Here is a 19,713-nt window from a genome sequence, read left to right as displayed (position 1 = left end):
TGACGATAGGTGACGATCCGGGCTGATGGCGCTGATCTGACAGCAAGCCGTGGCAGGCTGTGGCCACAACACCGCAGTCACTCTTATTTCACTCTCGTACGTTATGTTCCAGGGATCACAATATGCCTAGTACCACTAGGAAATTCGTCGGTTCCGTCAAAGACGATTGGCAATTGTACAGGTGATTAATTTTTCTTCATTCTGACCTGAATGTAAAGAACCACTGCCGTTTATAGTGACCGCTCCACGGACTACACAATTGGATCCCCCATAGGTTTTGGCGCATCATCTGTGGTCTATGCCGCAATTTATAACCCAAATCCGCAACGTCCTATTCCATGCGCGCTGAAAGTTCTTGACTTGGACGCACTACCCCCTCATTCCCTATCTTTGCTACAGCGGGAGACACAACTTATGTCCTTATCAAAGCACCCAAACGTGCTACGTGTACGTGGCAGTTGGATGGATGGCCACAAATTATATATTGCCCTCCGTCTCATGAACAAGGGCAGTGCCGCCGATGTGATGCATTACGGCTGGCCCGGTGGAATGGAAGAAGAAGTTGTCAAATGCATCCTCAAGCAAGCCCTCGAAGGCCTCAAGTTAGTCTATCTCGGCATCTTTCCATTTCATGAATAATAAACACATATTTTCCATTTTCACAGCTACTTGCATATAAACGGATTCATTCATCGCGACGTAAAAGGCGCCAATCTTCTTATCGACGACGATGGCACAGTTTTGCTAGGCGATCTTGGGGTAGCCGCATCCCTTACAGATGACGCCGATATATCAAGTAGAGTTTGCAATGATGCTGGCAGTCATAGCGTTAACTTTGGCCCTGTGTCCACTGCCACGAGCTCTTGTCCGGTACTTGTACGCCCCGGTATGGGAAAGCGGAAATCGTTTGTCGGGACTGTAGGGGCCAGAGTTTATTTCATAACCTCGAATGCCCTAACGTGAATATCAAATTCAGCCCTGTTGGATGGCGCCCGAACTTATTCAAGGCCATCGTTACGATTCAAAGGCTGACATTTGGTCATTTGCAATAACCGCTATTGAGCTCACCCAGGGTCGTCCTCCGCGATCGAGAGAAAGCGCTCATAATGTCCTTCTACAAACGTTCGTTTCATGTATCTGTTTAGAACACATTCCTACCCTTAAACTCCTTTCCAGTGTTCAGGGTAAACCACCGAAGCTTGATTTGGTAGGGGGTGTCCACAGGTATTCACGCGCCTTTAAGGACATGGTCGACGCCTGTCTGGTAAAAGATCCCTCTAAACGGTAATTTGCTTCAGCATCTCGTTACTCTATGTCTGATATCTCCTTTACAGTCCAACGGCTGCCCAATTGCTCCACACCTCATTTTTCCGGTCTTCCAAGAAGAAGTCCTATCTCGTCAGCACAATCTTGGATGACCTCCCGCCCCTTACAATGCGACAAGAACGTCGCAAACATCCAAGCATGATTACTCATGGAACAATGGACTCATGGGACTTCAACTCCACAGAGACAAACCCGTCTGCACCCTCGATCCATTTGGGTTCAAAACGAGGTAGTTCAGGGGGTGTGCCGAGAAGTGGGAGTCTTGACGTTGGATCAGACAATCACCATGAGTTGGTTGACGTACATCCAAGATTCGAGCTTACACATGGTGCCGAAGAAGAAACAGCGTCAATCACCCCTGTAGTCGTTAGTTCCGCTTCATTTTCAACGTCCATCAACGTCCAGGGCCTTGATATAGAAAAAGACAAGGACGAGTTTCTCCTTTCGGGTTCTCAATTGCGCACTAATTACGGCGTGTCCCAATCTTTGGATTCATCATTCCCTGGGCCACGTTCCGTACCTGCTCCTATCCCCATTCCAAAGCGAGCGTCATCTTACTTTCGTAAAGGCGCCGCCTCTGCCCCCACCTCTGCTCCGCCACTGGTTTCTCCAAAACTTTGGCAGCGCCTAACCCACGCCACTTCTCGCAATATAATTGACGAATACCCACCTGTGAGAGAGAAGAAAATGAGTGGGTTATCACGTATGCTCAGCAGACGTGGCACTGCCACTTCCTTAGCTCAATGATAGTATCTGGATCCATTTAATAACCCATATACGACAGTCGATATATTCGTTATCCTTAAAGGCTAACGCCCTATCGTGTACTAACTTCTACCATCGTCAAGGCTACTGTACCGAAATCTATGCATATCTATCTGTTACCACTTATAATACTCGGAACCCCTCAGCCATGACTGTACCGAAATTTATGCATATGTCTATCTGTTATCAGTTATAATACTCGGAACCCCTCAGCCATGACTGTAGCACAAATCTTGATGAGACGCAACTGCAGGTTAACTTCTAGTAATGTCTATGACTCCATTACAGGACAGTAAAAACAGTATACGAACAATCTCAGCCAACAACGAGCTTTCCTTCAGCTTCATTGAAGTCGTAGGGGGGAATCTCTAGATTAAGCTTGCAAAATAGTGTCAGTATGACCTTAGCAGACGGAGGAAAAATTCCTACCGGAGCAGGTCCCTTGCGGGCACGACCAGCTGCAAATTAAACCTAGTCAGTAATGTACTCCAGTGAAGGAACCATGACTGCATACAAATATCGTAGTGAGAACCGTGACATGGACAAAACCTAGATAACGAGACGGTCAGAATGGTTTGGCAATGTAGGTGAAAATCACACACCATCCTCCGTAGTCGCCTGACTCGCCAATTGGGACACAACCCAGGTGTGTGCAGACACCAAGCATGACCAGCCATTCGGGCTTCTTCACCCGGTCCTCGTCCCTTTGAGGGTCCCTGAGTCCCTTCAAATCGACACTCCGTGCCTCTTCTATCTCATCAGGGGTCCTGTGGCGGATGAACACAGGTTTTCCACGCCATTTGATGATGACATTCTTGCCCTCTGGGATGCTGGCAAGTTGCACCTCGGTCTTCGCGAGAGCAAGGACATCAGCCGATGCAGCCATGGTCTCCAGGAAGCCAGTAATAGTGGACTGGGCGACAGAAGCGGAGAGGACGCCGAGGGAGCCGACCATGAAGTACGACATGGCGCGGTTGGTGTTCTCGTCTTTCGTGCGGTAGGGGCTGAAATCAGGTACTTGAGGAGCATCTTTCACTGCAACGGAGGTGTGAATGAGGCGCTGGTGGAGGTGTGTTGTGGGGGGAGGAGCTAATGGCAAGAGACGCGTTTCGGTCGGCGTTAGAGTTAACAAGGTAAGTCAAGCAATGTAAAAATTTATTACTTACCGACGAATGTCTTGGAAACTAGACCGACTGAAGGGCTCGTGACGGTTCCAGTCAGACGAGTGGGGACGTCAGCACGGGGACCTGCCGCACCATGACCATGACCATGGCCGTCCGAAGGTGCTCGTGTCGCTAGGTTGAGACGTGGTGCGCTCGGAATTCCGCTTGGGAGCGCGCGCACCGTCGGTGCGAGGTTCAAGGATTTCCTGACGGCATAGGAAGCCATGTCGGACGATGCTGGGGGTAGTCGCTAGTAACTAGTAACTCTGTTCAAGCTTGGTTCAAGCGGAGTATTTTTCTAACAATCGGACGTTTACGGTCGTTGGTGTCAGTGCTAGTAAATTTCACACGGTCCCACCGATTCCGAATGCTTTCCTTCGTTCGCGACCAAGAAATAACAAAGTACTCCACTGAGGAGGCACCCTCCATGTCAGACCAGTGTTGCGTCAGGCTCTTCTTTCATTTATCGAGACGTCACCGGTTCGTTGAAGAAAACCGTCAACGCTCTGAGAGCCTCGAGATTTATAGGGTCGAGATTCGAGAAGACCTGTCAAGTCAACCGGCCTGAACTTTTAGAAATGGACGCAGGTCGATCAAATCATCTTGAACGAGTTCGACCTTTGACAGGCGCTGCTGTCTAAGCCACCTCCGGGGCTTGCAAGCGGCAGGGTCTAGAAATCAATAATATGCACACAGACACCCCGATGCCCATGTACATAGGATGGATCCAACACGAGATGCATCAGCTGGTGGATTGCCTGCTTTGACCTATATTGGTCCAGTCTTCGATTCCAGGCACTTTATACCCAAACCATCCGTCCATCCAGCTCTCCTTCATGAAGTAGAATACGATTCTCATTCCCCATTTTTTCATGAACATCCCGAAAGCACTTATTTCCCGTTTCTGGTCTCCGCGGCGGTTAGCCTCAGTAACGATCTCGTTAACTCGAGGCTGCCGATCCCTTTGGAATTGTGTGAGTACATCCTTCAGATCCGAAGATGGGTTTAGCTGGTGTTGCTGGAGGAGATATGCCAGATAGGCAGCGTCCTCAAGGCCCTGAGATGCTCCTTGACCTGAGTGTGGTGGCATCGCTAGGAGTGGCAACCTGGTCAGATGCAAATATGGCCCTCACGGATGAGGTGACATACCATGAGCAGCATCTCCCACTAACACGACGGACTTGCTGCACCAGTGCTGTAGGTTCTCAACTTCGTATACTGGCCAGACAAATGGTGCTGCATCAACGGCCTCTGCTGCATTGATTATCTGAGGAATTGGGAACGCCCAGTCTGAATAACGGCGAAGAATCTAGCATGCGAGTCTGTATGGGCATAATGTGATCTGTGTTGCGCAACTGACCTCCCCGTAAATTTGGTCCTTTGGTACCTTCCATTCTTCTTTGGAACGATCGCTGGCTTCGTACGTTGTCCACCTGCTCTACAGTAAAAATAATAACATGCTTTGACCAGTGTGCATTGCTTACCATCCAGCATATTTTTCCTTCCTGTCAAATAGAGCCATTCCGAAAAAACCGAGACGTCCATGAACCATTACGACCGGCCTTTCGAGTGTCAGATATTGTGCAAGACCAGGCACAGACGATGTGTCGATCACTCCTCCCACCCCTACCAACCCGCTATACCTGGGCTTGGGCGCAGGTTCATTCAAGGCGGCATACATCCTTCTTATTGATCAATGAAATGTTCTCGAAAAGAAGATAAATTCTGCGCACTTCGACCTAACAATACTCCAGATACCATCAGCGCCAACTAAAAGGTCCACCTTCCTTTCTTTCTCCACGCTCCCTTCACGCCAGCGAACAACGACTCCGTCAGAAAGCTCTTCGACATCTTCAACCTTAGCGTTCCATTCTATGGACAATCTCTTCTTCTCCATGGCGTCCAGCAATACTTCCTGGATGTCCCATCGCGTGATCATCGTAGAAGCAAAACCATAACGCTCCACAGAACCTTGAGGGACTTTGCCCAACAGGCCACCGGACGACTCAAACATATGCAACCACGGAACCTGGATGCCATTGGGCCGGTGATGAAGGGTTTCCGCTAATCCAAGCCCTTGAAGAACGTGCATCCCGTTCGGCCCGAGCATTACGATCCCGCCTTCGATCGACGTCGTACGACCAGGGCGACTCTCGAGTACTACAATGTTTGCATTCAAATGAGATAAGAATAGGGCTGCTGTGGCCTGGGTCGTGCGTCAGTGACCTTGGGCCAACGATATATTGATGATGTGCCACTTGCCCCACTGATGCCTCCTCCGGCGATGATGATGTTGAGTTGACGCGGCATTTTCTCACTGTGGCATTTGAAAGACCTCTCAATATATAAGTATACGAGAGATTATCTCATGTGGTTGCGTTTACTTGGTTGCGGTGGACAGTATTGTACCTTGCCGATCGAACGCGTAACATACGTTCTCGGCCGCATGTAATGGCAATAGCCCCTGTCAAGAGGTCGTGTATTCCTGGTCCATATTTGTTGATTTCTTCATTTTTAGCAAGTCTTGGGTATCGCAGAACGTAAATTGTAGTGTTCATGCTGCGTCTGATGAAAGCGACCAGTCTCAAACTCAACCGAGTCAACTCAAACTGCCCGTACCATAATCTTGCGGTAATATGTTTTCTCTATCTCTATGCTATGTCCCATACCGAGAATCTAGTGGTATCGATATCCTACAATGACAACCTATCCTTCACAACCAGAAGACTAATGCATATGCTGGTGTAAGCAGGAGAAGACACGTTGTTTAGGGTACTTAGGCGCCACCCGAAGTCCTTGTTGTTTGGCCCACCGCCTAACAACGTTTGGGTCTGATATGCATTCCGTGAGCAATTGATATGAATTGTTGTGATTTGAAACTTACAATCTGTAATAATTCCATCAGCACCGTCCTTGACGAGCTCTTCAACCCGGTCCAAGCGATTCACCTGCGATGGCTGGTGTGTAAATATTGTCTATCGTGAACAAATAGACGAGTGCTCACAGTGAAAGGTACAACTTTCATGCCGAGCCTGTGAGCTTCGGTAATCATCGCAGGAGTTGTAAAGTGAGAGGGTTCCTCATGGGACGAAAATGGCATGAGGAATGTTCCAGTAGGAGACAAAATATCTGCTTTTACAGCGTGGGCGGCTTGTGCCATCTGTTCGGACAAGGACGGGCCGGGAAATGATTCAAGGCGTAGGCCAGCCAACCACGGGGAAGTCGAGTTGCCTGGCGTAAAAACGGAGTCCCTAAATGGTGACGGTTGGCGTGCAATGCATTTGCTCGAAATTCACTCACTCATCGATAAGAGCGGAAGTCGCGAGTTTATCATCCAAATTCTTCAGCTGACAATTAAAAAAGGACAGTGAACGAGCATGAGACACAAACTTTCATGGCCACTAGAGTTCGCCAGTCAAAACTTTGATACTGGGAAGACAGTTAGAGTACTGAGTAGTAGTGGCAGTGCCCACTCACCGTAATAGATTGATAGTATGAGCTAGATGCAAATATCTTGTGTTGCTTCTGAACAAAATCATCTACGCCAGCAGTTCGATTTGGGTATTGAGGGTTTATTTTTGACTCGATATTCCAAAGGATCTGGTGCGAAAGATCTACACAGGACACGAAATCGAAGACTTCCCGTAGAGTAGATATCTGTGCTCCAGGATATGCAAGCTGGTGGGCTGTATAAAACTCTTACGACAGTAGCTATAATTCAAAAAGGGAGCACGTACGATATTTCGTTTGACGCTTTGATCCACAATCGAGGGTCTTTATTTGAGCCAAAGTGAGATCCCTGATAAACTTTCCGACATAAGGATATGCGGGGTCATCTGGGACCTATGCGCTGGTCAATCAGCCATCACAAAATATACTACGACACGGATGCTACTCACCACTGGTGCTGTGTCAGAGCACTTTTCTGCCGTTATGATTTCGTCGTGCCATACAATGACTTCACCGTCCTGTAAGCATATTCAGAAGAACGCATGACCCTGAGAAACGAGAGCTTGCCTGAGTAATACCATTATCTAGTTCGAGCGTGGTGGCGCCGTCGATGAGGCCCCTGTGACGGGAATTCGCTCAAGGTGAAGCAAACATCGACCTCATCTACCATACCATGCAAAGCTCGGTAGAGTGCTCTCAACAACGTTTCCTCTTCCTCCGCGGTGAGCCTGATTTACCGTCTGTACAAGCCACGACTTTGAGTGTACTACGCACCTGTACGTCGTAGAACCTATGATTGTTGGACACAGTTCGGAATGTACCCTGAGATGGTGATGCGTAAACCAGAGCAAGCTCTGTGATTATGAGGGCATAAACAAACGGAATGCACATGGTGAAGGGAGGTGGGTCTATTTTTCCGGTTTCAGTGCCATTGGGTCATATATGATCTCTCTCTTTTCTCTCGGATTGCTCACCGCAGCATTCCGCAAAACACCGTATATCAATAAACGACCAGTGTCGGGACGAACGTTCAAGCAAAAGACTCCGATTGTATCGAGCCGCCAGCGATTTGAACAGGTGGCACTGTCCGTCGCGTAACGGGCAAGTCCGCACGTTCACTTCCTGGCAAGGCAAGTCACAGGCTATCAGTACAGTGTGTACTGACATTCCCATATGCTTTTGCGGTTTCGTGGCTGACAGCTGGAGAAGTACACGCCATTCCGAAATTCGTAGTACTAGCACGTCATCGACTCGGAACTTCTGCACCATGGTGATAAACTATTCCGGTCGCGATTTGGTTAGTAGGAAGAAAGACAAACGTGCGTGAATCAGCGTGATACAACTCTAAGTTGCAGACCGATATAGCTTCATGCCGTAGTGGGTCCTGAGTCCTGGCGACGGGACGCGGTGGGTCACACCTTGGAGCGCTCAAGAGTCCACGGTCGGGAGAAGAAGCCAAGTTGTGCGCTAAGTATATTGAATCGTTGTTTATGTAAATTTACGACGGCGTAATATAGGCGCTGTTATATATACCTCGGACCTCGGTGCACCCTCGTTCTACTACAAGTCGTTACAACTCACACCTCATGCATCATGGCTAGGCATGTCTTCGCAAGTACCGTAATATTTTCCACCATCTTGGCTTTGTCGAGCCACGAGCGGTTGTAGATACATTCAGGATGAAGTGCGCGTTGGTCCGGCGGAATCTCCCTCTAGGTTGGCTAGCCCAAGATTCTTCCATTCATCACGCTCCATAAGTCCTCTGCAATAAATGTGAGCCAGTGAGAGCACGCAAGCAAGCATAGGCGTACTTGGTCATTCGGCAGTCAAGGTATTGTTTGCTCATGACTCTGCACGAAGTGGATTCACTAGAATTCTTGCGCAAGCAATTCATGTATTGGACCATCTGTTCCTTGCACTCGCCTGCACATCATACTAAATTAATTGTACCATGCTAAATGCAGTGAGGCGAACCGTCATGGTCCAGAGGAAAGGAACCGCGATCTGGAGGGGAAGTCTTGAATCCAACGTTAATTGACGGTGGGCGTCCAAAAGACATGTGCGTGAGAACTGGCGCTTAAAAATATTTAACCTATGAATGAACGTTAATGAACGTTTACAGTTACTGTACTACTAACGAACGACCTTACACAGTACCTACGAACGTGCTACAAAGTCCGTTGGCTGCTACGCCGATCTTATAGGAGACCGGGCTGATGAAAGCACGCCCAGCAAGAAAAGCGGCTCCGTCACATCTATGATCTTGAATTAATACTCCTTTGCACAAGTCAACAACTTGGCTATGGTGCAGTCCACCCTCCCGCGTAATTTTATTTCGCTTCGCGTGTCCCGTGACCTTCATCTTCGTCACTGCTAGGATCATCGTCGCGACCATCCTTCTGTGCGGACGAAGTGCTTGCTTGTTGGGAGCTGCTAGCTTGTGAGCCGCCGAACGCGCCCCTTCTTCTGCTTTTTAATAGCACGATTTCCTTCAACCAGCTATTCTCTCGTCGCAGCTCCGATGCCTCGCGCTCTAATTCCTCGGTCCTGCCGGTCAAGTCGGCAACACTTCGCTCCAGGTTGAGCGTCTTCTGCTTCTTTTTGGTCCGGAATCTGGCTAAATGGAGGGTCTACATTCAGATCCAAGTGCGTCGGCAGTGGGAGAATCACGAACCTGAAGCAGTCGTGTTTCGTCTGCGCTTATCTTCAGCAATGGCAGCAGCTTCGTCCGTCATATCACCTGGGTCTGAAATGGCCGTATTTGATGGTGCAAACGCTGGAGGCTCATTGACCGTGCTTCTAGAATTAGGGAAGCCCGTCATCATAGCGGGGGAAACATGTGAAAGGGGTGCTGTAGATGACATCGCAAGGGGTGCATTGGAGTGCATGGTTTGGGGCACATTGGGGAAAACTGAGGACGAAGAACCCGCCGGGAATTGTCCTTGATGGTATGGTGACGATTGGTTATGTGCTACTGGGGGTGGAATAGCTCCTTGCATGGAAATCAATGCATGGATGAGATAGTTGTATGCCTCAGGAGGGACATGAGGTGGTGTAGATCCGTGAAAGTGATGTCCTGGCAGATATGTCTTGTAAAACTGTCAGTCAAACTCAAGAGTTGGAAAAACTTGTGAAGTACTACCCCTGTATTTTCAGTGGACTGGTTGACTGGCTTTGATGATGTATGATCGCCACTATTGGAGGATGCCTCCCCTTGTTTGCGTGAGCCATCCATGTCACCTTGAAATACGATACGTTCCCAATTGGCGAGCTCTGCTTGTATGTGTTCGAACCTGAGTGAATGAAGTTGTTCGTAGGTGATAGAATTGTCTTGGGAAGGAAACATGGCGAGAAGAAGCGCCAACCCAACGATAAAGACACATTGTTTCTGAACCCAAATCCACTAGGAAGCGAAGGTCGCGGTGCACTATTTCGCAATCCCTTCTCATGATGGCGACACTAGGAGTGGCTTTTCCAAGAACTGAATGCCATTACGTAAGGAAGTTTAAGATTTTAAAAGTCTACACGGACTCTAAACGCTCAGCAGCGCTCAGCACTCCACTAGTTTGAATAGAGCAACGAAAAACTGACGTTGATCAGTATAACGATGTTGATCAATACATTGCTGCATTGTGTAGCCAAGCTTAAGGTGAAGAGCCTCGGTTATTGAACAAAAAGCAGGAAAGAGTCCGAAAGACATACGTAGGGCTTAGTCAGCGACGGGTGATCATGATGCTCAGGCTAAAGTGGCCAGTTGTACTGGATTACGCGTTCCTCCTACTACAAGACATCCTACCACCCTTGAATTAGGGAGCTGATATGGTTAGTGCTGAGCTCTCCCTGTTTCGCAGTATCTCACTATCCGCGTAGTTGTTGCGAATCAGGTCAAAGGATGGAAACTTTCGTTTCGAACTCCCCCCAGCCGCTGACATTTCATTGCTCGTGAACAAGGTCAGCGATGCCAGCCATTCTTGACTCACACCTAAGACCTCCAAATTTCAGATCCTAGAGACCACTGTGGATGCCGATCCTGCATCTATCACGGTCTCAAATCAGCCCAGGGGCAATGAAACGTTAGTGTCCACACTGAAGGGGCGAAATCTGCAAGTCCTTGGGCTGAAGTAAGTAAACTCCTATGTTTCCTGTATTTTGCGGACTTAATCAGGACAGACATGGGGACATGATATTTGTGGGATATTCTACCAAAGTCTCAGAAGTTCCCACAGCACCAATGTCCATCAACGCACCGAGCTCGACGCGACTGCAGTCAAATATATGGGAAACTGTACAAGAGGATGCGGTCGACACCTATTGGCGCTCGAAAGACGGAAAAATTCCACGGGGTCGTGATGCGCGTTTCTGCAAACACGGTGTCAACGGAATGTGTGACTACTGCATGCCACTCGAGCCATACGATGCTGCGTATCAGAGTGAACATAACATAAAGCACCTATCGTATCACGCGTATCTTCACAAGATATCGCCAAAGACATCATCCGCTGCCGCCTCTGGTGTTCCTCCCCTGTCTCCATTATCATACAAGGTTAAAGATCCGTGTCCCAGTGGCGGGCACCTGCCTTGGCCAGCTGGAATATGTACGGGCTGTCAACCCTCTGCAATTACGCTACAGTCTCAGCCGTTCCGTATGGTCGATCACCTGGAGATCGCTTCACCGGAAATTATAGAACGCTTCCTCAAAGCATGGAGATCTACAGGATTGCAAAGATTTGGCTGGCTCATCGGACGCTACGAGCCATATGAAAAGGTGCCCATGGGTATCAAAGCTGTGGTCGAGGCTCTATATGAGCCGCCTCAAGAAGGTGAAATCGACGGATTGACTCTTGGTATTCCATGGGAGGACGAGCCTCGCATTCGAGAGTTATCCAAGATGGCTTCGACTCCATTGTCTATCGTCGGTTACATTTTCACAGACTTGAATCCAGATCCAGAAGATAGGACTAAAAGCATATATAAACGCCACCCTCATTCCTTCTTTGTATCCTCCCTGGAGGCCATCTTTGCTGCCACTATACAGAAGGCCAACCCCACCCCTTCACGCTCATCCCCTAGTGGATCATTCGGATCACGGATGGTCACCGCTATTCTTACAGCTACGGAAGACGGAAAAGTGGACATATCCGCGTATCAAGTTTCCGAGCAAGCGTGTGCGATGGTGGACGCTGACATGATCGAAGCCAGCGTGGAACCCGGAATTGTTCGTATCAAAGAGGAAGACCGCAGTCAGGATGCGGGACGTTACGTGCCCGACGTATTTTTTAGGTATAAGAATGAATACAACCTCGAAGTGAAGAAGACTGCCAAACCCTGCTTCCCGGTCGAATACCTCCTCGTTAACGTGAGGCTTAGCAACGGAATTGGGTATATATATATCGCTGAGTATGGGTTATTTCACAGGTCACGCATGGTTTCCCCCAGAGTCCATCACCGCTGTTCCGCTCAAACCAGTTCTCCATCGAGAACCGCCCAGGACTTGAAAACCAACACATAGAAGATGTGCTCAGGACCTTTGCAAGGCTTGGCGCTCCTCAGCTGTCAGACAGTCCCCTTACATCAGCGAGCGATGCATCAAAACGTCTGGAGCTCGCTAAATGGCTCAGTGATTGGCATTTGCTTGCATTCCTTGAGACCACACAACTTGTGTCAAAGGTATGACATGAACTTGTAATAGTCCCCAGATCTCTTCCCTGACATCTTGAAGGCCGACATGAAAGTTCTCGTCAGCACAGTGACTTCACCATCATTATTGGAAGACCCTTCGGCACTAGACGCACTATTCAAGACCGAAAGCTGGCAGACACTTATGACTTTTACCCGAGAGAGTGCTCGTAAGTGTAATTGTCAATCACTGAATATTATTTCTTATCTAGATCTTTTACCAGCATCATTGCCGTCCGCATCCGCACCTGGTCCGTCATCGTCGCATATTGACGAAGACATACCACAGGACGTTTTCGATCAAATCGCTGCCGAGGAAGCGGCTGGAAGGGGCGGTCCTAGCGGAGCGAGCTCAGGCATCAAGATTTGTCCACATTGTACATTTGAAAACCCTCCGGGAGAAACGGATTGCGAGGTGTGCGGATTGCCCTTGGGCTAATGGTTGACAATGGAACGAAAACGTCGTGAAGGAAGAAGAGAGAAACCATGTATCACTAGATTGCAAAGTGTAACATCGGGAATCATGAACAGGGGGAGACGAAGAGAAGTCAATGTTGCAGAATCGCCGTGCGAAAAATGTTGTAGAAACGAACTGAGTCCACGAGTGAGATGCGGATCCGGGATCGCATTAGTGAAATATCGTAATGGGAAGAAATAGTATCCGACAAAGATAAACCAAGCCAAAATCCAGAATAGCAAGGGGGTCCAGAAGTCACCGCGCAAAAGGAGGCTCTTCATGCAAACACCCACCATCCAGCAAATACAAGACCGACCAGCACACCAATCGCACGAAGAACCAAGACTACGAGTAAAGCCTTGCGAACCGCAGCGTAGAATGTATTCAGTGCTGTGCCCGACCAGTTGACCCTGAAAATTGTTTCATTAAAATGCACCAGATTTCAATGGGGATTCCAAGTACCGTCGAACATTAGAGCCTCCTTCGCGTACACTGGCTTCCCATCCACGCACAACTTCACGATAACGCTTTCCAAAAACCCTAAGGGGATATCGTTTCAGTGCCTACAGACGATGTTTAAAGTAGACCCACCAGATCCAGAAGTTGACATCCGGATAGGAGAAACGAGGGAAGACACTAGCTAGGCTGGGTGCAACAGCATCAATGCGCATCCCTTCACCCCCTACAGGATGGAAGGGCAGGTGCAGACTAGGCAAGGAGACTTTTTGCAAATCTTGAGATGCCAACTGTTGATTGAGAGGTGACGGGGGTGGTATCATGGTCGCCATCAAGTCGAGAGTCATGCCAAGGGAAAGGCCCCATAGCTTGAGTTGATGTCGCGACTTATTTCGGTCCTTCCCTGAAAGCGACTTGGTAGCGGTGAATCCTTTTTCGAGCTTGTCCTGCGTCAGTGGAGGGTATGGTGCGCGATTTGGGAGTGCAGCAGAATTACTCGAGCTTGTGGATGAGCCTGGTATTGCGTCGGACTCTGGAAGATCGAGTAATATGGCGGGGAACTGCATGCTGCCTATGAGAACCCTGACTAATATTTTCAAGATGGCGGCACGTCGAGGTGTGAGCCTGGACGCAGCATCCACGGTCACGCTGGACCACCTGCTCTTTGCGTTCATCTTGTCGACTATACTTCCTGGCAAAACTGCGCTAGCAAGAGTCTCAAGTGGTACCCAGTGGATCGTGGTTCCGTCCGTTGGGTCGGTGGGGAGTGGATTTGGAGTGAGCTGCAGGAAGACGAAAGGAGAGAGAATCATGAGGAGTCGCTTGCCAAGCGATGTAGTAATCTCTCTATCATCGAGTTGACCTATACAAAGGAAGTCACGCTCTGCAAGGTCCAAGCCAATCTCCTCCCATGTTTGCCGCATGGCTGCCAGGAGGTCGGGAGGTGAGAAGAAGTCAAGGAAGTGGGTGGAACGAATGTACCTGTGTAAGAACCTCCTTCATCCCCCTCTTCAGTTCGTCCGCCGGGGAAAGCAACGTGAGCTCCAGCCTTGCCACTGCCTTTCGAAGTCCCATCGCCAGTGAAGTTCTGGAATGCGGATGCACGCCCTGGAACTGCGTCAGAAGGGCCTGCGCCATCACGTCTCAAAAGAAGAAATTCTGGGCATGCAAGAGGGTCCTTGACCCAATCCAATTCGAAGAATTGGTTTAAGGTTGGAAGAGGGGTGTCATCTGGGACTGGGACGGTATTGGGGGGAGGGACTACACGTATAATGATGGCGACAGCGGCCCGGCGAGGCTCTTTGGGATAAACAAGTCAGAAATAATAGATTCATAATAGATCATGATATGACTCACGAGTTGCTGGCGAAGCAATTATGCGAGGAGGAGTCGTGCGGATTCGGTGAAGGGCACACGACAGCAAGCGTACTACCGAGTCCGATTTTTCTGCGAAAGTCGGGGTGTAAGTAATAAGGATTGTTTGACTGCAAGATCATACCCTGGGCCATTTCGTTACAATACTTTACAAGTCGTTCACGAAACTAGTACTGGAGTACTGCAGCCTGAGGGCAAAAGTACTTGGCATGCACTTGAAGTCAGAATGCCGGAAAAGGACATCCGCCACTCGTGAACATCAAGACATCTGACACCCTGTTCCTCAATTAAAATATTTATATCATGATGTGAAGCGCTCATAAGTACTGTGACTAGGTGCCTCCCTAAAGGCAGACGCTGATATTATGTACAAGACAAGCTAGATCCTATTTGCCAGCGGGTAGACCTTCCGGTACGTATTCTAGAGGTAATTCCGCCAGAGATTGAGTATGAGCTTGGCATTTATTGAGGCCAATAATCATTGCGCCATTGATGATCACCGATAGCCATGGTGGGTAAGATATCCATGCCACGTCATATGATAGCTGCGCCAGAGGCACATGTTGCCTGTTGGTGATAGACACGCTTGGCGTTAATGCGCACTTAAAGACAATGATAGACTTACTCATGGAGCGCTGAAAGCGCAGCACATCGTCAGTTAATCATTCGATAACGGGAAGGCGTGGGCCGTGCACTGCTTCAGGATGTGCTGAAAAGGATCCGATATCATTCTAGAGGCTTTGTTGAGTAGAGGATTAACCGAGAAGGGGCTGCATGCGAACAGGCAGGCTCGGCCGCAGACGAAGAGAAAAAATGGAATGGGTCACAACTAGGGTCGTTGTCGTGATTATGAGGGTTTCTCCTAAGGGGCCGGACCAAGGTGGGAAATGGACAAGCTCAATTAGGTGAGTAACGGGTACTGGCTGGGGCGTACTAGCTTGCAGTGTTAACTCATCACTCCGACTCTTTCCTGCACTTTTCTTGTTACCTTCTCTTCACACGTCCTCAGTATAAAGGACTCTTTTCTATAACTTTCCGCTATCCAAGCGATCCTCGCCTCCAATTTCATTCTAGTAAATAATCACATTTTCACTCCTAAGCAGACGAAATGGGGATGAAGTATCGTCGTTATCTCGCTGGCGAGCGCATATATGGCTGCTCCAAGTGCAAGACCCATCTTGCAACGATCCACTCTATGATATCACGAGTGCGTCCCCACTCTTATTCTGCGTCTCAAACTTCATTGTGCTGATGCGGCTATTGTCAGGCTTTCAATGGCCAGCATGGTCGTGCATATCTCTTTGATGGCGTGTGAGCTTTGAGTTGGTACTAACGTTGATGTTCATCTCACTGATCCGATCCCAGTGTTAATGTCATAGAAGGCGAACCAAATGACCGCCAAATGACCACTGGGAACCACACTGTCCGCGACATCTATTGCGTCAAGTGCGCCACCGTCCTCGGCTGGAAATATGTACGTCATGACATTTCATTGCATAATCCTTCTCATTCCTTGCTTCTGTCGTTCAAGGACCGTGCCTACGAACAATCGCAGCAATACAAGGAGGGCAAATATATACTCGAGCGAAACCTTCTCGTCGATGTTCAGTAGCCGAAATGCCTCCGGTTCCTTATCTGCCAGGCTACCAACCACACAATCAAGATTCAACGCGACACACGATTACAACGAACAAACGGAACATCACGACATTATTTGTTGACCACTCGTTGACCGTCCTGGTCTCATCACAACACAACACAACATTTCCGTCTTCGAAACAAATTCAGGACTGTCATGCTTAAACCGTTATATATGTAGATTGAAGATTTTACAGATGCAGATGGCAGATGTGGAAGGATTTGGCGGAGGCATTTGCACGCATCGGTCATCATCCTGCCCCAGCCACCGCCATTCAAATCTTCTTCTGCACGAGGCACGTACCACGCAGCTCACGCACTGTGTACCTCCCATGGCGCCATCTTACATCGTGCCACTATGATCCACCTTATGATCTCCGCGGTCACCCGACTTGAAGAGATGTATTCTGCACCACTCTGTCTCCCCCCTTTATTGTGTACTTACTATCTCATCGCATCTTCATTTTTAGTCTTGCCCTTAATTTTTTTTCAATGTGCTTATTTAGAAGCATGGCATATCCTGTTCTCAACACAAATTTCAATTCCGCATTGCTCGTTATCAGTATGGATATCTCCTCAAATATATCTCACCTTAATATCAATACATAGATCGTTATTCTGGCAGGTAGTGATAACACTACAGTCGTTTTGAAGCAAAGGTTGTAAATCATCTCCACGTTGGGCCTAGGCCTATATGTATTTCCACAATTCCAAAGGACACGGGGATCGGAAGAAGTAGTACTGGATTGGAACTAATATTCCCCAGCACTTTCCGTAAATGAGATGATTAATATGGAGTTCGGGCAGTACACTGCGGCCTGTGGCCTTCCAGTATATCAGCCAGCCGTGGGGCAAGGGTATAGGGCTTGATGATGACATGAATTGGACAGCGAGAACTCCACGCAGACGTGAAAACGTTGACTGGTGTAATTACATGACTGGGTTTGGGGGACGTCGTGTCGACTCGTCGAGACTCACATGCTGGCACTCTATCAGTACGAGCCAAACACGGCAAGTAAACGTACATACCGTAATAGTACTAAATTTCCCCAGGAAAACAGTGAGCATGGCGGTTGATGGTCATTTTAAAGCTGCAACTGCTCACGAAAGCTTACCCCGAGATTCACGCGCTGTAGCCTGCTGTAGCGGCGTTAAGCAGAGGACTGGCCAGTGGCAGCTAGAGCCACATGATTGATAGTTGTCGAGTGCACTGGGGTTGGACATAGCGTCACACGGCTAAAGCAGATTTGGTAATCGAACGAATATAGAAAATCCCCAAGATGTCGTAGTTGATATGAATTGGAGTTTCTTTGCGGTCCCCACCCCAGAGGATTGCAACAAAGTATATATAAATACCTTCAAACGACCGCCACGTCTGCGACGCGACGTCTTCACGGTCTTTCACTTCCCTCAGTACTATTTCCACCTCGACTACCGTCGTAGCTACCCGTAGAAATTCGACAGTCTACCTTAGGGTTGTCATTCGCGCTATTCAACATAATGCGTATGTTCAACCCTTGACAGCTATACATAGCTGTAAACTAACACGTCCCTCCCAGCTGCAATGTCCATGTCTGCAGTACACCCTGCCCTTAGATCATCAACTCCCATGCCATACGTTTCTTCACCACTCGCTGCATCGTCAATGAACCCCCCTTCTGGCCCCTCGAGAGCATCGCCTATGCGACCATCATTCCCTCACTCTCGGCCTTTGCGACCATTCGGTTCAATAGCACAAAACCGCTCGTCGCTCTCATCAAAAAAACCTGTCAAGTTCATAGAACCACCAAAGAACTCAAAGACAGTCTTTGTACTTGACTTGACCCAGGGAGAGCTTAGCAGGCAGGATTGACCTTGCGGGATACATGTGTTGCTCTTGCACTAGACTCATTGGAATACCCTGGACGCATAGATCGACCGCCGTTCGGCGTATCGCCCCAAACCCTTTCCCCCAATGTTGTATGATCGGTGACTTCTGTTTATTTCAAGGTTCCTTTTTTTATCTCGGTATATAACTCATTCCGACACAGTACTGCACACTAGCATACATTGGGTTTCCTTCCACGCATTAGTTCCATTCCACTACTCGCCTTCATCACGATGCGTATCATTCCACGTTCCACACACACTCCCGCCGCCTGTTCAACTACGCATACCCTATCACAATGGGAAATTTGTTGTTTGTCTTATCTCTGCGGGGGAGACAGTATCTCAATTCTTTCCCAACATCACGCCAACTACGGTGACTTTTTAAGAAAGCATTTGTCCCTGCTGATCTGCGCTTAAGTTATCTGACAGTTGACTTGTGCTTTGCCACGTCTTATTTCAAGGCTTGATCCCAGCGCCTTCAGCGAGTTTATTTTGAAACGGGCACACTACTGGTGGAAAGCAACTTTTCCCCATTGCGTCACGTGATGTGAGCTGACCCTTCAATCCTCGGGAGAACCATCATGCATTATGCGATGAACCTTTGATACGGGTATTACTCCGAGGTATGCGTGGAATTTCGCAAGAAATTCAACGTATGTGCGGAAATAAAGCTCATTTCTGCATCATATCAGTCCGGATATTACAAAACTCCCTTTTTTTCCAGACGTGAGTCAAACATAAGGTTGCTTGACTATGAAATTGGTACTTTTGAATGGCCAGAAAGAGATTTGAACATCGCTTGACGGGCCCTGCATTATCAGTGCACCCACTTGACAGGTACCAAAGGTAGCTGCTTTGAAAGGGCAAGATAGGCCACGGTGGGTAGTCGGCGATACAGGCTTTGTTACTGACGTTGATATCCGGGTCATCACCAGGGGGCTGACCAAATTTGCACGACGTCGACATCCTACTGGGGTATGTGTGCCTCATCTATGACATGCTGACTACCTCTAAACTGCGAGTACAGTTACTAATGAGTTCTATGTCTTGCGCCGCTGACGCTGTATTCGTCACCTATCTTCGAGCTGACGTGGAGCGAACCGGGATTCTAACGCGCCATTCTGCGGGGTTCCGGGAAATTGCAGCCTACCCAGGCCTACCCCTACCTTTGAACTTACAATCATTGGTAATCTCCGCAAGAATTCTTGCGCTGTTGACGCCGTATTCGGATCCCATCAAAAACTCGATACATAGCGCAACTGCTAAGAACGAACCCAAGTTTCATGTGTTCGCCCATTCCGTACTAACTTTATTGTTCCGCTTTACAGGGAAAAATTATCGCCGCTCGAACCGAAGAGACTCTTGACGAACTTCCACTGAATTGCTCACTGGTTCCGCTTACTCAATTTCCCAGGAATCCTCCCCCCGTACTCAGCAATCCGCATGACTCATACATACTGAGTTGGTGAGCCAATTGTTTTGTTCCGAGGGGGTGGGTGTTTGTCGCAGACGTAATGGATGAATTGAATGCCTGGAGGC

The 19,713-nt window shown here is 48.6% G+C and overlaps 10 protein-coding genes across 10 annotated transcripts; 4 read left to right on the top strand and 6 right to left on the bottom strand.

The window, feature by feature from the left end:
- The first annotated feature begins 3 nt into the window (after positions 1–3).
- DEU56DRAFT_767342 (kinase-like protein) lies at positions 4–2,304 on the top strand. The gene is made up of 6 exons (XM_041351151.1): positions 4–181; positions 237–602; positions 666–918; positions 977–1,122; positions 1,177–1,284; positions 1,335–2,304. The coding sequence occupies exons 1-6, from the start codon at positions 123–125 to the stop codon at positions 2,071–2,073; spliced, it is 1,671 nt and encodes a 556-aa protein (XP_041214662.1). The 5' UTR covers positions 4–122; the 3' UTR covers positions 2,074–2,304.
- On the bottom strand, positions 2,178–3,573 carry DEU56DRAFT_767340 (Rieske [2Fe-2S] iron-sulfur domain-containing protein). Its single transcript, XM_041351150.1, has 6 exons — positions 3,258–3,573; positions 2,694–3,180; positions 2,606–2,640; positions 2,521–2,549; positions 2,403–2,469; positions 2,178–2,352 (listed from the first exon to the last, which is right to left on the bottom strand). The coding sequence occupies exons 1-5, from the start codon at positions 3,478–3,480 to the stop codon at positions 2,407–2,409; spliced, it is 837 nt and encodes a 278-aa protein (XP_041214661.1). The 5' UTR covers positions 3,481–3,573; the 3' UTR covers positions 2,178–2,352; positions 2,403–2,406.
- On the bottom strand, positions 3,574–5,633 carry DEU56DRAFT_767334 (FAD/NAD(P)-binding domain-containing protein). Its single transcript, XM_041351149.1, has 6 exons — positions 5,517–5,633; positions 4,988–5,460; positions 4,739–4,936; positions 4,615–4,687; positions 4,404–4,563; positions 3,574–4,346 (listed from the first exon to the last, which is right to left on the bottom strand). Exons 1-6 carry the CDS (start codon positions 5,562–5,564, stop codon positions 3,997–3,999), a joined length of 1,302 nt encoding a protein of 433 aa, XP_041214660.1. The 5' UTR covers positions 5,565–5,633; the 3' UTR covers positions 3,574–3,996.
- Positions 5,634–5,852: 219 nt separating this feature from the next.
- On the bottom strand, positions 5,853–7,571 carry DEU56DRAFT_942787 (PLC-like phosphodiesterase; the record flags this gene model as incomplete). The annotated part of the gene is made up of 11 exons (XM_041358955.1): positions 5,853–6,085; positions 6,139–6,202; positions 6,259–6,505; positions 6,555–6,595; positions 6,645–6,683; positions 6,732–6,940; positions 6,992–7,097; positions 7,154–7,212; positions 7,262–7,323; positions 7,377–7,432; positions 7,479–7,571. Coding segments are annotated over 11 exons (1,080 nt in total), but the record flags the coding sequence as incomplete, so codon positions are not given.
- A 574-nt stretch (positions 7,572–8,145) lies between these two features.
- Positions 8,146–8,758, bottom strand: DEU56DRAFT_767327 (uncharacterized protein). Its single transcript, XM_041351148.1, has 3 exons — positions 8,679–8,758; positions 8,516–8,627; positions 8,146–8,466 (listed from the first exon to the last, which is right to left on the bottom strand). Exons 2-3 carry the CDS (start codon positions 8,608–8,610, stop codon positions 8,379–8,381), a joined length of 183 nt encoding a protein of 60 aa, XP_041214658.1. The 5' UTR covers positions 8,611–8,627; positions 8,679–8,758; the 3' UTR covers positions 8,146–8,378.
- A 276-nt stretch (positions 8,759–9,034) lies between these two features.
- Positions 9,035–10,050, bottom strand: DEU56DRAFT_750982 (uncharacterized protein; the record flags this gene model as incomplete). The annotated part of the gene is made up of 3 exons (XM_041349558.1): positions 9,035–9,321; positions 9,379–9,802; positions 9,844–10,050. 3 exons carry the CDS (start codon positions 10,048–10,050, stop codon positions 9,035–9,037), a joined length of 918 nt encoding a protein of 305 aa, XP_041214657.1.
- A 408-nt stretch (positions 10,051–10,458) lies between these two features.
- Positions 10,459–12,819, top strand: DEU56DRAFT_969497 (NPL4 family-domain-containing protein; the record flags this gene model as incomplete). The annotated part of the gene is made up of 7 exons (XM_041359411.1): positions 10,459–10,526; positions 10,575–10,655; positions 10,707–10,825; positions 10,875–12,060; positions 12,120–12,371; positions 12,424–12,550; positions 12,593–12,819. Exons 1-7 carry the CDS (start codon positions 10,524–10,526, stop codon positions 12,817–12,819), a joined length of 1,995 nt encoding a protein of 664 aa, XP_041214656.1. The 5' UTR covers positions 10,459–10,523.
- A 295-nt stretch (positions 12,820–13,114) lies between these two features.
- Positions 13,115–14,801, bottom strand: DEU56DRAFT_906627 (uncharacterized protein; the record flags this gene model as incomplete). Its single annotated transcript, XM_041356836.1, has 6 exons — positions 13,115–13,247; positions 13,300–13,377; positions 13,429–14,218; positions 14,275–14,592; positions 14,650–14,739; positions 14,792–14,801. 6 exons carry the CDS (start codon positions 14,799–14,801, stop codon positions 13,115–13,117), a joined length of 1,419 nt encoding a protein of 472 aa, XP_041214655.1.
- Positions 14,802–15,601: 800 nt separating this feature from the next.
- On the top strand, positions 15,602–16,397 carry DEU56DRAFT_306165 (yippee zinc-binding/DNA-binding /Mis18, centromere assembly-domain-containing protein). Its single transcript, XM_041345572.1, has 3 exons — positions 15,602–15,874; positions 15,935–15,978; positions 16,033–16,397. The coding sequence occupies exons 1-3, from the start codon at positions 15,776–15,778 to the stop codon at positions 16,277–16,279; spliced, it is 390 nt and encodes a 129-aa protein (XP_041214654.1). The 5' UTR covers positions 15,602–15,775; the 3' UTR covers positions 16,280–16,397.
- A 1,204-nt stretch (positions 16,398–17,601) lies between these two features.
- Positions 17,602–18,281, top strand: DEU56DRAFT_306067 (uncharacterized protein). Its single transcript, XM_041345571.1, has one exon. It carries the CDS (start codon positions 17,870–17,872, stop codon positions 18,155–18,157), a length of 288 nt encoding a protein of 95 aa, XP_041214653.1. The 5' UTR covers positions 17,602–17,869; the 3' UTR covers positions 18,158–18,281.
- Positions 18,282–19,713: the final 1,432 nt, after the last annotated feature.

Source organism: Suillus clintonianus, assembly GCF_016758775.1.
Source record: "Suillus clintonianus strain FC179 chromosome Unknown DEU56scaffold_3, whole genome shotgun sequence".
Lineage (NCBI taxonomy): Eukaryota > Fungi > Basidiomycota > Agaricomycetes > Boletales > Suillaceae > Suillus > Suillus clintonianus.
The sequence above is the reverse complement of the archived record's forward strand: the minus strand, read 5'-3'. Positions and strand labels throughout refer to the sequence as shown.